Source organism: Haemaphysalis longicornis, unplaced genomic scaffold (genome assembly GCF_048455015.1).
Source record: "Haemaphysalis longicornis isolate Haplotype H1 unplaced genomic scaffold, Haemaphysalis longicornis Haplotype H1 scaffold_12, whole genome shotgun sequence".
NCBI classification, from domain to species: Eukaryota; Metazoa; Arthropoda; class Arachnida; order Ixodida; family Ixodidae; genus Haemaphysalis; species Haemaphysalis longicornis.
In genome coordinates this window covers 53,787,131-53,800,670 of record NW_027526225.1, presented here as the reverse complement: position 1 = coordinate 53,800,670, position 13,540 = coordinate 53,787,131, and the positions used below count along the sequence as shown (strand labels likewise).

The 13,540-nt window shown below is 47.1% G+C and overlaps 1 protein-coding gene across 1 annotated transcript in view; it reads right to left on the bottom strand.

Moving 5' to 3' along the window:
* The window catches only part of LOC144162658 (rho GTPase-activating protein 45-like), a 122,021-nt gene that overhangs the window by 49,511 nt on the left and 58,970 nt on the right, over positions 1-13,540 (bottom strand). Inside the window, exons 5-10 of the mRNA XM_077693285.1 lie at positions 12,380-12,443; positions 11,068-11,122; positions 9,571-9,717; positions 7,615-7,679; positions 6,982-7,092; positions 5,700-5,780 (exon numbers count right to left, since the gene is read on the bottom strand). Coding sequence (XP_077549411.1) covers positions 5,700-5,780; positions 6,982-7,092; positions 7,615-7,679; positions 9,571-9,717; positions 11,068-11,122; positions 12,380-12,443 — 523 coding nt within the window. The remainder of the gene's footprint in view (positions 1-5,699; positions 5,781-6,981; positions 7,093-7,614; positions 7,680-9,570; positions 9,718-11,067; positions 11,123-12,379; positions 12,444-13,540) is intronic.

Below are 13,540 nucleotides of genomic sequence, written 5' to 3'. Positions count from 1 at the left end.
GGCCTTCAGATGGCAGAAGCACCAGTTTTACACCTAGTGTACCACAAAGTTTGCTATGGGCTACTAGGGTACCTAAACTTTACTTGATGTATGCCTAATGCATAACTGTCTCCAAAATGAAGAGTAAGGCATGGTTTCGTTTTATATTAGTAATATTCCAGCAGACTTTCAGCAGATTTCTGGGTTTCATAACATTGCCAAAGCTACAGCTTAGTACATGAGGCTGTTCGGTGTCAAAAAGTTATATCTGGGCATCACAAGCATAAGATGAGCTATTTGAAAGCAGAGTATAGATTTTTTACACAATTACAACATTGATTATTATTAGCATACCATGCTCTTCACCTTCAGGAGAATCAATCATTGCAAGATAGACAACAGAATTGCAAACATTGCGAAAATAGAAAACCCAATAAAAATATCGAATTGTGAATGCTGCACCCTTATGGCGTCTTTTCTAATTTATTTAACACTCAAAATATTATTTTGTAATCCCAGACTTCGTTGTACGAACTAGTTTAGAGCCACGGCAAAAGTTTCTCAAATAAGCTAGGTGACGGTTCATTGCACCCCCCCCCCCCCCCCCCCCCCCGCCCTACAATCCCCTACGCGCGCGTTCCCCACGATCGTAATTTAGGTAACCTTGATATGGTTGATAACTTCGCTTTTCCCATTAAATTTCACTTCCCGTACATCAATTATTATTACTCGCGTGCAATAGCAACCGATCCCGCAATCGGCCGCTGCCCGAACACGTCGCGCCAATGCAGCGCGCGCCGCAACTTCTGGCGAGTCGGTCATTCCATTCCCGAAGCTCGCGAGCACGCTGTGCAACACAGCAATAACTCAGCGTTTTATAACATCGCAATGCTCACAATGCGTCCAAAAGTTCGCTTCACGAACCGCAATTGTAGGCGCACGCACCGCGCTTCCCACTCAAGGACAGACCACGGCGACGTCGCGGGCACGTTTTCGATGCGTCTTTCGAGCCGCGCACCTCCCTATCTGGCACACGATCTCAACATTATCGCCGCGATAACAGTAATGTCACTGTTCAGTACCGCAACAGATAAAACGAGTAAACTGCTACCGAGTCGACCGGGAAACCTTGAAAACATCGGGAGCGCAGTGCGCGTAAAATGCGCAGCAGCCCGGCGGCCATGTTTTTGCTGGCATGGCGGCGCCCAATCAGGAGAGCCGTATCTAAAAACGCGGCCGGACAGCCAATCGCGTGTTACCATCTATCGGTTGCTTCGTTTCACTATCTTTCTCTTTCTGCCGTTTGTGCGTTTGTGAGCGAGCGATGACAAAAGGAGCGACCGGAAAACGAAAGTTAAAGAGTCGGCCGATCTAACGCGACCAAGATGGCGGCGCCCGGTAGCGTCGTTCCGGAGATACAGCGCTGCGAAAATTGCCGTGTTTTCGTCATTTTGAGGAAATATTTTGCCACCTCAGCCGATATAAATATTTTTCTTTGGCACTTCGCGATCGTTTGCGGCGGGGAAACTTTGTGAACGCATAGAATATAAAACGTGCAATCCGAAAATGTGAGTTCCGAAAAAACGATTTTTTGGTCACTTTCCGAAATCTGATCCCCGCGTCCCCCCTTAAGTTGTTTGATTTGTGAAATGAACGTGAGTTTTTCATCAAATATTACACCTAAAAACTTGTGCTCCTTTTTTACAGGGATAGAAGCGCGATGAAGGGTGATCTCCGGTTCTGCCTTAATCCCGCGCTTGCGGGAGAACACAACACAAGTACTCTTTCCAGGGTTCAGTTTAAAACCGTTTGTGTCCGCCCAGCCAGCAAGTTGGTTCACCCCAAGCTGGACTTGGCGTTCACAAACTGAAAAGTTACAGGACTTAAAAGATATTTGAATGTCATCTACATATATAGAACAGGAAATGGTTGGTGGCAATGCCTTCCGAAGTGAGTTCATCTTAACAATAAACAGTGTGCAGCTCAAGACACCGCCTTGAGGGACGCCATTTTCCTGCACGTATACATTCGAAAGGGCACTGCCAACCCTCACTCGAAAGGTCCTTTCCGACATGTAGCTACTGAGCGTGTTCAGCATGTTGCCGGAAACACCAAACGACTTGAGGTCACACAAGATGCCGTACCGCCAGGCCGTGTCATAGGCCTTCTCCATATCGAAGAAGACTGTTATACAATACTGCTTATGAATGAAGGCATCTTTTATATATGTTTCCAATGCAACCAATTGATCATTGGTGGATCTCCCAGCCCTGAAGCCAGCCTGGCAGCTGTCGAGAAGACCATTGTACTCTAAGAAGTACATGAGTCTCCTATTGATCATCTTCTCGAACAGCTTACACAGGCAGCTTGTGAGGGCGATGGGACGATAACTTGCGGGAGAGGAAGGGTCCTTCCCTTCTTTCAGAAAGGCCACTACAATGGCCTCCCTCCATGACCCTGGGAGGTGCCCCGAAAGAAATATTTTGTTGTAGAGGTGAAGGAGGGTTTCAAGTGTGTCTGTGTGCAAGTATTGAATCATAGTGTATGTAATGTTGTCTGCGCCTGGAGCTGAAGGTTTACAAGTACTAAGTGCGATCTTCAGCTCATGCAGTGAGAAGGGGGTGTTATAAGATGAGGTCGACTTATTACTGTCTCGTAAGGACTTCTTCTCACAGGATGTTTTGTGTTTTATGAAAGTGTTGGTGTAGTGCGCTGAACTGGACACATGTTGGAAGTGTTGTGCGAGCGTGTCAGCCTGGTCTTCCAGTGTGTCCCCTGTTGTATTAACCAGGGGCAGGCTGTGTGTCTGTTGTCCTTTTAGTTTATGTATTCGTGTCCATACTTTTCGCGTGTCAGTGTAGGCGTTGATGGAAGTGAGGAAGGTGCGCCAACTTTCCCTTTTCGCCTCACGGCGCACTCGCTTCCCAAAAGCCTTGGCCCGTTTAAACGAAATGAGATTATCTGATGTGGGGTACCGGCGAAGGACACCCCACGCCTTGTTCTGGGCCTCTCGCGCCCGCCTGCAGTCCTCATTCCACCACGGCCTCCTCTGGTTGCGCGGGGCACCAGAGGCGTGGGGAATGGACTTTTCGGCGGCGTCGAGGATGTGCGCTGTGACGAGTTGGGCGGCTTCCTCCACGTGTAGGTGTTTTATGGATGTGTGGTGTAGTTGAGATGTTTGTGTGAATGTGCTCCAGTTTGCTTTTGATTCATTAAACCTTTTATGGGAAGATGGACTGCATGGGCCTTTACCTATATATGCTAGGGAAGTGGGGAAATGGTCACTACCATATGGGTCAGTGCCCACGCCCCACTCAAGATATGGAAAGAGAATTGCAGAACCAATAGCCAAGTCGAGATGTGAGTATGTATTATGTCCTAAGTTATGGTATGTAGGCTGCTTTTTGTTGAAAAGGCATGCTCCTGAAGATGTAAGAAATTTCTCTATCAGGCGACCTCGGGCATCCGTTCTGGAGGAGCCCCAAAGAGAGTTGTGTGCATTAAGGTCGCCTGTTAGGATGTACGGTTCGGGCAGCTGGTCGACCAGCGCCTCGAAGTCAGAGCTGGAAAGTGCATAATCAGGACGAATGTAAATTGAGCATACCGTTACCAACCTATTAAAAATTATCGTGCGTATTGCTACAGCCTCAAGGACGGTGTTGAGAGTGATAGGATGGCATGCTAGGGATTTTCGGGCTATTATGGCTACACCGCCCGAAGAGTGTGTGCAGCCAACCCTATCCTTTCTGAATACCATGTACCTATTTAAGAAATTTGTGTGATTGGGATTCAAATGCGTCTCCTGAAGACACATCACACTTGGCTGGTTTGAATGCAATATCTCATGGACATCATCAAGATTTTTAATGAGGCCTCTACAGTTCCATTGAGTAATATTTTCTCTTCCCATTATGGAGATTTAGAAGCTACTGAAGTCTGTGTGTATGTGTGTTCATGTGTCTTTCGGGGCTGTTACTCTAGGATTTGGCTTTTTGGGCCTTTCTGCTGCTGGCTTGGGCGTCGGAGGCCGCTCCTTGCGCTGTGTTGCAGGCAGGAACGGCCCGACATCCATCTCGTCGTCGGATGTCCGAGGGGTGCCCGACGGACCGGGCCCCCCGGACTTGGCCCCCCCTCGGGAGCCCTTCGTTTGAGCCGCCACCGCCGAGGGCGTCCGGGGCACCAGAGGTGGCACGGGCGGTGCGGTGACGGTGGGAGCCGGTGCGGGGCCCGTGGTGTCCATCACCTCGGTACCCTCCAACGGACTGGAGGACGGGGAGACAGAGTTGGGAGCGGCACCGGTCCCGACAGAAGTGGTTTGCACCACAACCGCTGCTGCCTCAGCAAGCGGTGTGGTGCCGGGTTGGGCTGCGTGAGGCAACCCAGCGGGGGGCGGGGGCGGGACCAAGTCCGACTCGCGGTACTGGGTCCCCGCAGAAACCAGACGCCGCTCCGCCCCCCGGCGAGCTGCGTCGGCGTACCTTCCCAGAGGGAAAGAGGCGAACCTCTTCCGCGCCTCTGGGAAGGTGATGTTCTCAGTTACTTTGACATTGATGATTTTCTTTTCTTGTTGGAATTTCTCACATTTGCGGGAGTACGCCGCGTGCGATCCCCCGCAGTTAACACAAGTGAAGGTGGTGGAGTTGCAGTTATCTGTCGGGTGGTCCTGTGCGGCGCATTTCGCACAGGTCGTTTTGCCGCGGCAAGAGTTAGTACCGTGCCCGAACCGCTGGCATTTGAAGCAGCGGCGCGGGTTTGGTATGTACGGTCGGACTGGACATCGTATGAAGCCTGCATTGACCGACTCGGGGAGCGTTGAGCAGTCAAATGTCAAGATCAAGTGTTTCGTACGAATTTCGGTGTCATTTCGACGCATGATTATCCTTCGCACTGCCGTCACGCCCTGATCTCGAAGGCCATCGAGCAGATCTGTCTCTGTTTCGTTCATCAGGTCAGGATCGGAGATGACGCCCTGGGAACTGTTCAGCGTGCGGTGGGGTGTGATCTTTATGTCTGTATCTACCATGCGGGTTTGTTTGAGGAGGTTGATAGATTGCTGCCTGTTGTTAATTTCGACCAGGATTTCCCCTGTTCTGAGTTTCTTGGCTTTGTAGGATTTCCCTACAATGCCCTCAAGGAACTTGGAGATGAGAAAAACAGACTGTGCAGTGACGGGCTTTGACTTGTCAAGAGATTCCATTATTAGAAAGCGGGAAAAATTGTCAGGTTTTGGAAATGTCAACTCTGTCAAGGGAGGAAAGGAGACTTCGGTGCGGCCCCTTTTCGGGGGCCGATCACGTTTATGGGGGGGTTTTGAATTATCCATATAGCATAGGAAAAAGCAGGGAGACGGGGGTACTTTCTTCTTTGACCTTACCCTGGTAGCCAAAGAGGTCCCGGAGCTCCCTGCCTGGTAAACAGACAGGGAGCCCATCCGCCGGAGCTTGACCTGGGCTCCGACAGCCACCGTTCGTGGTTTCTAACCCTCCACCTATAAACACATCGCCACGGTTGGATCCAGCTTATGTTTGGGGGCTCAGGGTCCGCGGTATCGCCAGTACCGTCACCAAGATTGCTCAAGGTGCCCCGTGCGGGGAGCAGTGTGCCTACACCCCTCCTTCGTGTCCTGCTCCAAGGTCTGAAGAATGCCGGAGTACCAACTACCGCCCACCAGTTAGCACTCGCTAAAAAAGTTCTCGTACAAAAGAGTGGTGCCTCCTTACCATTCGCTTCAACTCTCGTTGCCAGGCATCTTTGAGCTGCTTGCGGGCCTTCTCATGCTCGTTCCTCCGGGCACTCAGTGGCTGGAACAAACAGGCAGCCACCACCACCATCATCATCATCATCGTCGTCATCACGTTTTCGTCCAGCATAGGAAGAAGTCCAGCATAGGAAGCCTGTACGAACAGTTTCTTTTGTGTTTCAAGTGCACGTGGAGCTTGAGTGATGAACTCAATACTTCCCTTTCAACCAGACCACTTGACAACAAACGCTTATTGCTTCAAAAACGCCCTACCAGCCTGAGCGCGCGCTTGCGAGCAGGCACCCATGCCTGCTTTTTTGTGGCACCAGACCGGAAATAGACCCGTCCACGTTGCGGAGAAAAGGAGAGAACTCCCCGGCCTGTGATATACCAAAGGCTGCCGAAGAGAATGCCGCAAGCCGCCCCGCTCTCTGGGAGAGAGCGCGCAGCTTCTGTTGCGTTCTCCACGGTCACGTTGAGAGAGAACGATGATGCGCGATTTCTAATTGTGCATAGTTTCAGTGACAGTGCGGGGATTTTCATAATTCTTGCTGGAGGAGATTGCTGGGACTTTACCTCAAAATACATTCCGATTAGTAAGTGCTGCAGGGCCCCTTTAAAGGAGGGATATGGTAATTAAAATTAACTCGATTATATGTGTAATCGAGTGGCTGCCACCGCATCCGCGGTGGCAGCCACTTACAAATGTAAGTACATTTTTATGACCAAGTCAAAGCAGAAATAAGTCTTCACATGTCTCTTCCACTTTCTGAGATGAATGCCCTATTCATAAAACACAAACTGCATTCACAGAACCTGCTCCTCAATTTTTCTACCCTCCGCAGCCATTACTTACAGCTGACCTAAAAAACAAAATTGGAGTCAGAAAATGAATGTCTTGTTCTTTAATTTTAATAGCTATTGGTGCTAAACTTCTATTAATAACTTCCTGGTATGCAGCCCCTGTTTGTCAACAGGATGTGAAAATAAAAAAAGACCCCAAGAAATACACTCCTAACTAGTGCAGCAATTACTGCTCAAATTCGTTATTTATACTAAGTTATAACTCGAGAAAGTACTAAAACATATTTTATAATTAACCCTATTTTAGTAGTAAAACCTATTTTAGAAAGCACTAAAACCTATTTTAGAAGTACCAACCTATTTTGGATATTTGAGCAAGCTTATTTATGCGCATGAGGAGGATAGACAACTTCCTTTAGTGTTGGCGCAGTTTCAATGGAGTGACGAGAGCGACAGACCTCAACGAATTTGTGGTCGTGCAGCAGTGTGCAGTTGGAGAGGCAGTTGTTGGCATTGTCCAGGTCCTGGTCGATGGCCGTGCAGTAGATGGACTGGAAAGGCAGGAAGCTCTGCGAAAGGCGCCAAAACGGCAGAGGGAACGTCGCTTGATCCTCTATTGCTACTAAAGAGTGAACGAAAATGAAAAAGCGGCAGGCTGATGCGCATTTTTTGATCGCTGAAACACACCAGTGCCAAGATCAGCACCTTCGCTGAGAAACAGACTTGGGGAAAAAAGGTTTTATTGGAAGCCTCTGGAAACATTCTTCCGCCACATTGTGTAAAACCTAAACAAAGAGTATGGTGGAATGCGCACACTGAATGTATTTTACGAGGGGAAAGGAAAACGGATCTTCACGCTATTTTAACTGCGAGAGGTTACACGGTGCTGTAAAGGTGTGACAGAAATGTTTTGAAGTAAATCTTCACCCCCGTCTCGCGCAGAAGTGCAAGAGAAGGTCGGTGTTAAATGGAGGGGGGGGGGGGGGCGGGGGGGGGGGGTGACATCCACTACCGCTGGAGTTAGCACTCGCCAACCTGCTCCGCGGTGGCAGCCAACAGCCAAGCCAAGCCAAGCCAAGTGTCAAGCTCACCTCTTCTTTGAGCACGGGCCTCATTGTCTGTGCCAGCTTGAGCAGGTTCCGGGCGTGCTCTGCCTCTGCGATGCAGAACACACTGCTCGGTTAAAGGAGCCATGAAGAGAAAATACAAGAGAAAATACAAGCTTCCGGAAAGAGTGCGTCTCCGCTGCTAGGGACAGGCACATGGGACGGCCCACGCCCCGCTCTGAAAGGGCAACAAAGTCCAGCCTTTGGGGACAAAGAGAAAACACAATTTCTCTCACTGAGACCTTGCGTAACTGTTCCCAAGATGCTTGCCTATTCACGTCACAAAAGTAGTGACAAGACACTAGCCCCCTGTAGCCTGATGGCCCCAGGATATCCTGGCCGCACCGTGATTACCATTAAAGGAGCCATGAAGACAAAATACAAGTTTGGTTTATTAGAAAGACTGCTTAGTCCCGATAACAATGATACCACTATCATCGCAATCTTCGGACAAATAACTGAGATATTGAAGAAAACGTGCGAAGCAGTTGCGACCCCCTAGCCAATTTCCCGCAACTTTTCTATGACGTCACGGAACCTTGTTTGTGCAATTGGCGGCCGCCTAACTGACCTGTCGCGACGACACGTCACTGGACGTCTGTAATGGGGCCTCTAGTTCCATTTGACCGCATCACTTCAATGCTAACTTGCAGTTAACGCACTGAAAGTTATGTTTCATTGCTGGCCTGTATGGCGTCATTCTTGCTCATAACACATCACTATGGCGCAAAATTTGAAAGTTTTTAAATAATTTTCGCTTTTTTTTTCGTTAAAAAAACATCTTTTGAGGCTGTAATGGAGCTGAGTGAGATACCGTATTTTCCGGTCTATAAGTCGCACCCCCCCTCAAAAAGACAGTTTTTCCGAAAAAAAATGTATATAAGTCGCACCGGTGTATAAGACGCACCGGTATACAAGACGCACTTGTTAATTAGGTAAACTCATAGCGAATCATATCGTTAGAAAGTGCGGCGAAAGTACATGGTTGCGGCGGCGGCCGCCTATGAACACATCTCCCGGTAGGAATGGCTAGACACGTGCATATACTGTCCAAAGTCTAGACAGAGCTTCTCAAAAATGGTTTATTGATGCACACAGATGGCATGTACTTACAGACGGCATTTAGGCAAAACCATCGAGGTCTTCCTCCAACTCGCTAACAAATAAACAATTGAGCAACTTCAAGGGGGTGTTCCACCGGCGCATCGCTGTCATCCTCCGACTCACTGATGTCTTCTTCGCCAACATCATCACCCTTCGCGGACGGAATTACTTTGGCCTTTATCAACCCGGCTACAACTGTTTTTGTAGAAATGGAGTCCTAAGAGTCGGAGACCCATTTGGCCACCTCTCAAAACATCGCGCATCACTTGCGCGCTGTCGTAAATCAGCGCAATAAAGGCGTCATGGCGGACGGAAGTGACGCGCATCGAAGCAGCCCGAAAATCGAAACTTATCAGCAAGCTGTCATTTTAAAAATTAGAAGCACGTTTACCTCCTTCAGTGTAACTCTCTGTAATAATTTATAAGCTGCATTTTGTTTTTGCAACCCGGTTTGATGTTACTTTAAATTTATTCTGAACTGTAGTTACTGCGCATGGCGGAAAGTGGCACGCGGTTGTTGCAGGCCATCATCATTGTTTATGGGAATTTTTTGGTTTAATGTCCTGAAGCGACAATGGGCTATGAGAAACGCCCTAGCGGTGGGCTTTGGATTCATTTAGACCATAGAGCTGTGTCTCAACGTGCGCTGGCGAGGCGCAGCCGCCGCGAACCGGATTTATTCCATACATAGGTTGCAGCGGTGGATAAGACGCACCAACAAAAATTTCAGAAAAAAACCACGACTTATACACCGGAAAATACAGTACTGAATCCTAGTTCCTTCAAATTAAATGAAGTTGTATTTTCTCTTCATGGCCCCTTGAAGGGTCTCCTCACCGAGGTTGGCACGCTTTTCGACGTAGCTGATGACGTCCTTGGCGTACTTGGACCAGACCTTGGCTCGTCGCAGCGCGAACTCCACGCCGTCCTCGATGCGCATCAACTTGGCGTCTGCTTCGGGGCCCGTCAGGGCCATGGGCGGAGCTGCCATAGAGAAGCACAAGGCTTTGTGAAAAAATTGTTGAAAGAGCAAAACAAAACGTGCTCTCTCATTTTTATGCATCAAAATTTGTCTTCAAAACTTTTTTTTCCTGAGCGAACCACTCCTTTGCTTGTGTTTAGCACCGGGAACAAGGATGACACTTACTGCTTAATTAGCAAACAAATGAAAATGATTTCCACCTGGCCATCTCAGGGGCCATCTTAGCGATCCTGACTGCCACTGTAGTGCAGTGCCACCTTGGGTATCCAGAACTAAACACGCAATGCCCTGCAAACCTGCCGGGAACCGGCATCACATTTCTTTTTGAGCAGTTCACACAGGAAAAATTTTTAAAGACAGCCATTTATCGATGCAACACACTGTGTGTATAAAAAAGCTTTATGTGACGCTACATTGCTTAAAAGGGTAGACATGGCTCTCAAAACAATTTCTTTTGATTTTGAAGTAAACTATGTGAAACTTCGCAGCCTTGATGCTTTTTTTCCCACCAATTTCAAATGTATCATTATTTTTTTTAATCAGTCAATTATTTCCCCAGATAATTAGAGACAATTAGCCATTTTGGGAGGAACAATAGACAAAACAGTGTTATCCGTAAAACTGTAATCTTTATATTTTCCAATACTATGAACCCTGGTGACTGTAATAAAAGAATCGGTTTTTTGATGCACCGCTTGGAATTAATTTTACAGCTCATTAAGCTTTGGTGTTTGAAATGGGCATTCGAAATGGCTCCTTGCCACTGATGCCACCAAATTTTGGGAACTAATTTACTGACAAAAAGAATAATGGCATATTTGAAATCAGTGGGGAAAAAAGCAGCACGACTAACAAATTTCACAGTTTTAAGAGCAGTGTTCCCCTTAAAGTTCTAGGATGCACAATGTAAGCTTCTAATTGATTTTTGTAATGCCAGTGCAACAGTGTCTTCAGATATTGAATTTGTCTTAACTTGTGTCGGCGTAACGTTCTCCACTTATACATGCGAATTTTTCATTTTTTACACATTTAGAGTGCTGTTCAGTCAGGCTGGTTTAAAAAGGGAGATGACTACTTCTTGAAACCGAGTGATGCCACCTTGAACATGGTCATTTTGGCGCACCCTCGAAACACCTGTGCATTTTGGCACCCCAGCCAAGCAAGCACACATACAACTTTTTGACATTGCCTATGGGTATAAGTGCACGCATAGGAACTCACTAGGCGAATAAAATAATAAGTGGCCGGATAAGTCATACACCGACGTTTGTAGGCACAGCAGCATTTATATTGCATGGGTAATTTGCAAATAAAAAGAAAAAAATTGTATTTGTTCGACCACGGCCACTTACCATATGTCCTGGTTGGCTGCGACTGCTTATCCGAAAACAGGAGGTTTTCACAGCTCTGAAAAAATCCACGGTGAAAACATAATGGAGGTATGATGGTGAGCTCAACGCCGCTCACACCACTGGTGTGTGCAGGATTTCATTTCAGAAATGGCAAGCCCCCACGCACACAAACACAAAAGGCAGAGTGGAAAGAACGTGATTAAAAAAACAACAAAACAAAAATACAAACAAACCCAGGCACCTATAATGCAGTAGGTGCACCCTGCATAAGATTCTGATTATTCTGCTCAGTTTTGTTTTTCATTTTTAAGGTCTCTACAAAAATGTGTACATTACTAAAACTTTAATAACCAAAAAGGACTCTGCAGTGGTTGATCGTGGTAAGTGGTGTGAATGTCAGAGCCGCACGACTCTGGTGCAATGCTTGCGGCTGAAATAATTAAGGTAGCCATTACTTCATGGTGGAAAGAGTTGGCAGATTAGTCTGCCAACATCTGCGCGAGGTCAAAATTTCAGTACAGCGCCTGCCCCACCCTTCGAGACCACCAGTGGTTGAGGCATGTGCTGGCTGCTGTCAAATACGCTGCATGGGAAATTATGTTTGCAGTGTGGCGCTCAAAAGAATAGACAAAAATAGTGACTCCGTTTTTTTTCAGCATCTTCCAAAGCTGACAAAATGTAGTGACAGTGATTTAGGCAAGTAGCAGGTTTATTTGCGGTGCCTTTGTATATATGCCCACCACTTTGGTCCGACATGCTATGTTCCACGGACACTTTGGAAAATTAAATTTCTAAGATTGTTGTTGGAACACAGCGAGAGATTGCTTTTTTTTAACTCCAGGGTTCGAAAAATTAATGAAACCACCACCAAGCACTTTTTTTCATACTGTGTAAGCAAACTGTTTGTTTGTTCGAGTATTTTAATGATGTTCCTGTGTCACTGTATCTTAATGATTTTCTACAAACCTGATTGCTGTAACAAACAACAGTAATCTTAGATCTTCTGGCAACGTTTCTAAATACTGGTCAAGCGACCAGTGAGCGTCTGCGGCTCCGTCAAGCTGACATCTCGTTGGCGTTTTCTGCGGACCTCCGGCATCCTGTATTTTCACTTGATGCGAATATAAATGAATGAATGAAATGAATGAGTAACACCAATTCAGTCCCACAGCATAGTAGATAGATCTGTTGCTGTCAATAAGCCCCCAAAAGCGACATTTTTTTACAACACAGAAGAGAGATAAGTAGAAAAACGCAAGCCTGGAAAGTTGCGTCATCGTTTCCCATTTTGGTCCCAATAAAAACAGCTCACCCTTGCCTTCCCGACGGCGCTCGTCGATCCCGTGTCCAGGTCTCCCATCAGATACTCGGACACCCTGTGCAAAGAGACACAGCCACTGTCGAGGCTGGCAATCCTCGTGGAAGCCCCAAACACTGCACTCAGATTACGGGTTCCCACTTAGAAGACTGCTCTCACGGTCCGTAATCGGCTCACTCGTCGGCCACATAAGGGTGTCATGGAGTGGCTTGCCAGGTTGAAATGATTACCCAATAGCAGAATGACCTTGCACATGTTTTCAGCCTCTTTACGAGTGAACATGACCGGTGATTCGGTGAATTCGCACCGACACCGAGCATTTGGCCCGGCGCAACACTGATGGAGAAATGCAGTTCTGACCATAAAAAAAACATTCAAAGCATCATCAAAACCAAAGCCTGTTACTGAATCTGCGTACCGCAGTCAAAACTTGTGTAAAACAGCGTTAAGATACCCGCAGAAAACGTTTGAAAGAGATAGAGGTGCCAAGCACAATGCAAACAGACATGATGAATTACCTAGGCTGGCTGGGTGAGGTGCCATGCATGTTTAGCGTTTTCTCCTGGTCCCACCCCTAAGTGAAGAACACCCACTAGTTCAGACACAGGGAAGGTTGAGCTATTATAACACCTCTAAAGGACGTCTGAGCAAAATTTCAAATGCCATTCGAACTGGAAGGAGTTTTTCAAATGCCATTCGAACTGGAAGGAGTTTCGCCGATCTACACGACAATTGTCCAAGGCAGTTGAAAGTTTCCTCGTTCACCCGCAATGTTTTGGTGTCACCACTGCTGCACAGCTTTGTTCTCGTAAGCTGACAAAAAATTTTATTTTAGAGTTAAACTGGTCCGAAAAAACAATCACTGGTGACAAATTGACAGCAACCTTCAAACGCGCATGAAACACTGGTAGTTCTTCCTTTTTCACACTGCCGGTGCTGAGAGTACCAAGGTACCTAGTCATTGCACAGCGAGTGAAAGAAAACAAAAACAAGTGAAAAATTATGAAGATAGTGCACTTTAAAAAGCAAGTTTTACTTGTAAATAACTGTTTCTGCAATTACGGCAGGCAGAAACTGCGCCAAAGAGAATAAACATTCGCGTTTCAAAGGCCTTGGAGAACCTCAAATGCCATTGGTGATGCTCCTTTGGCTGAA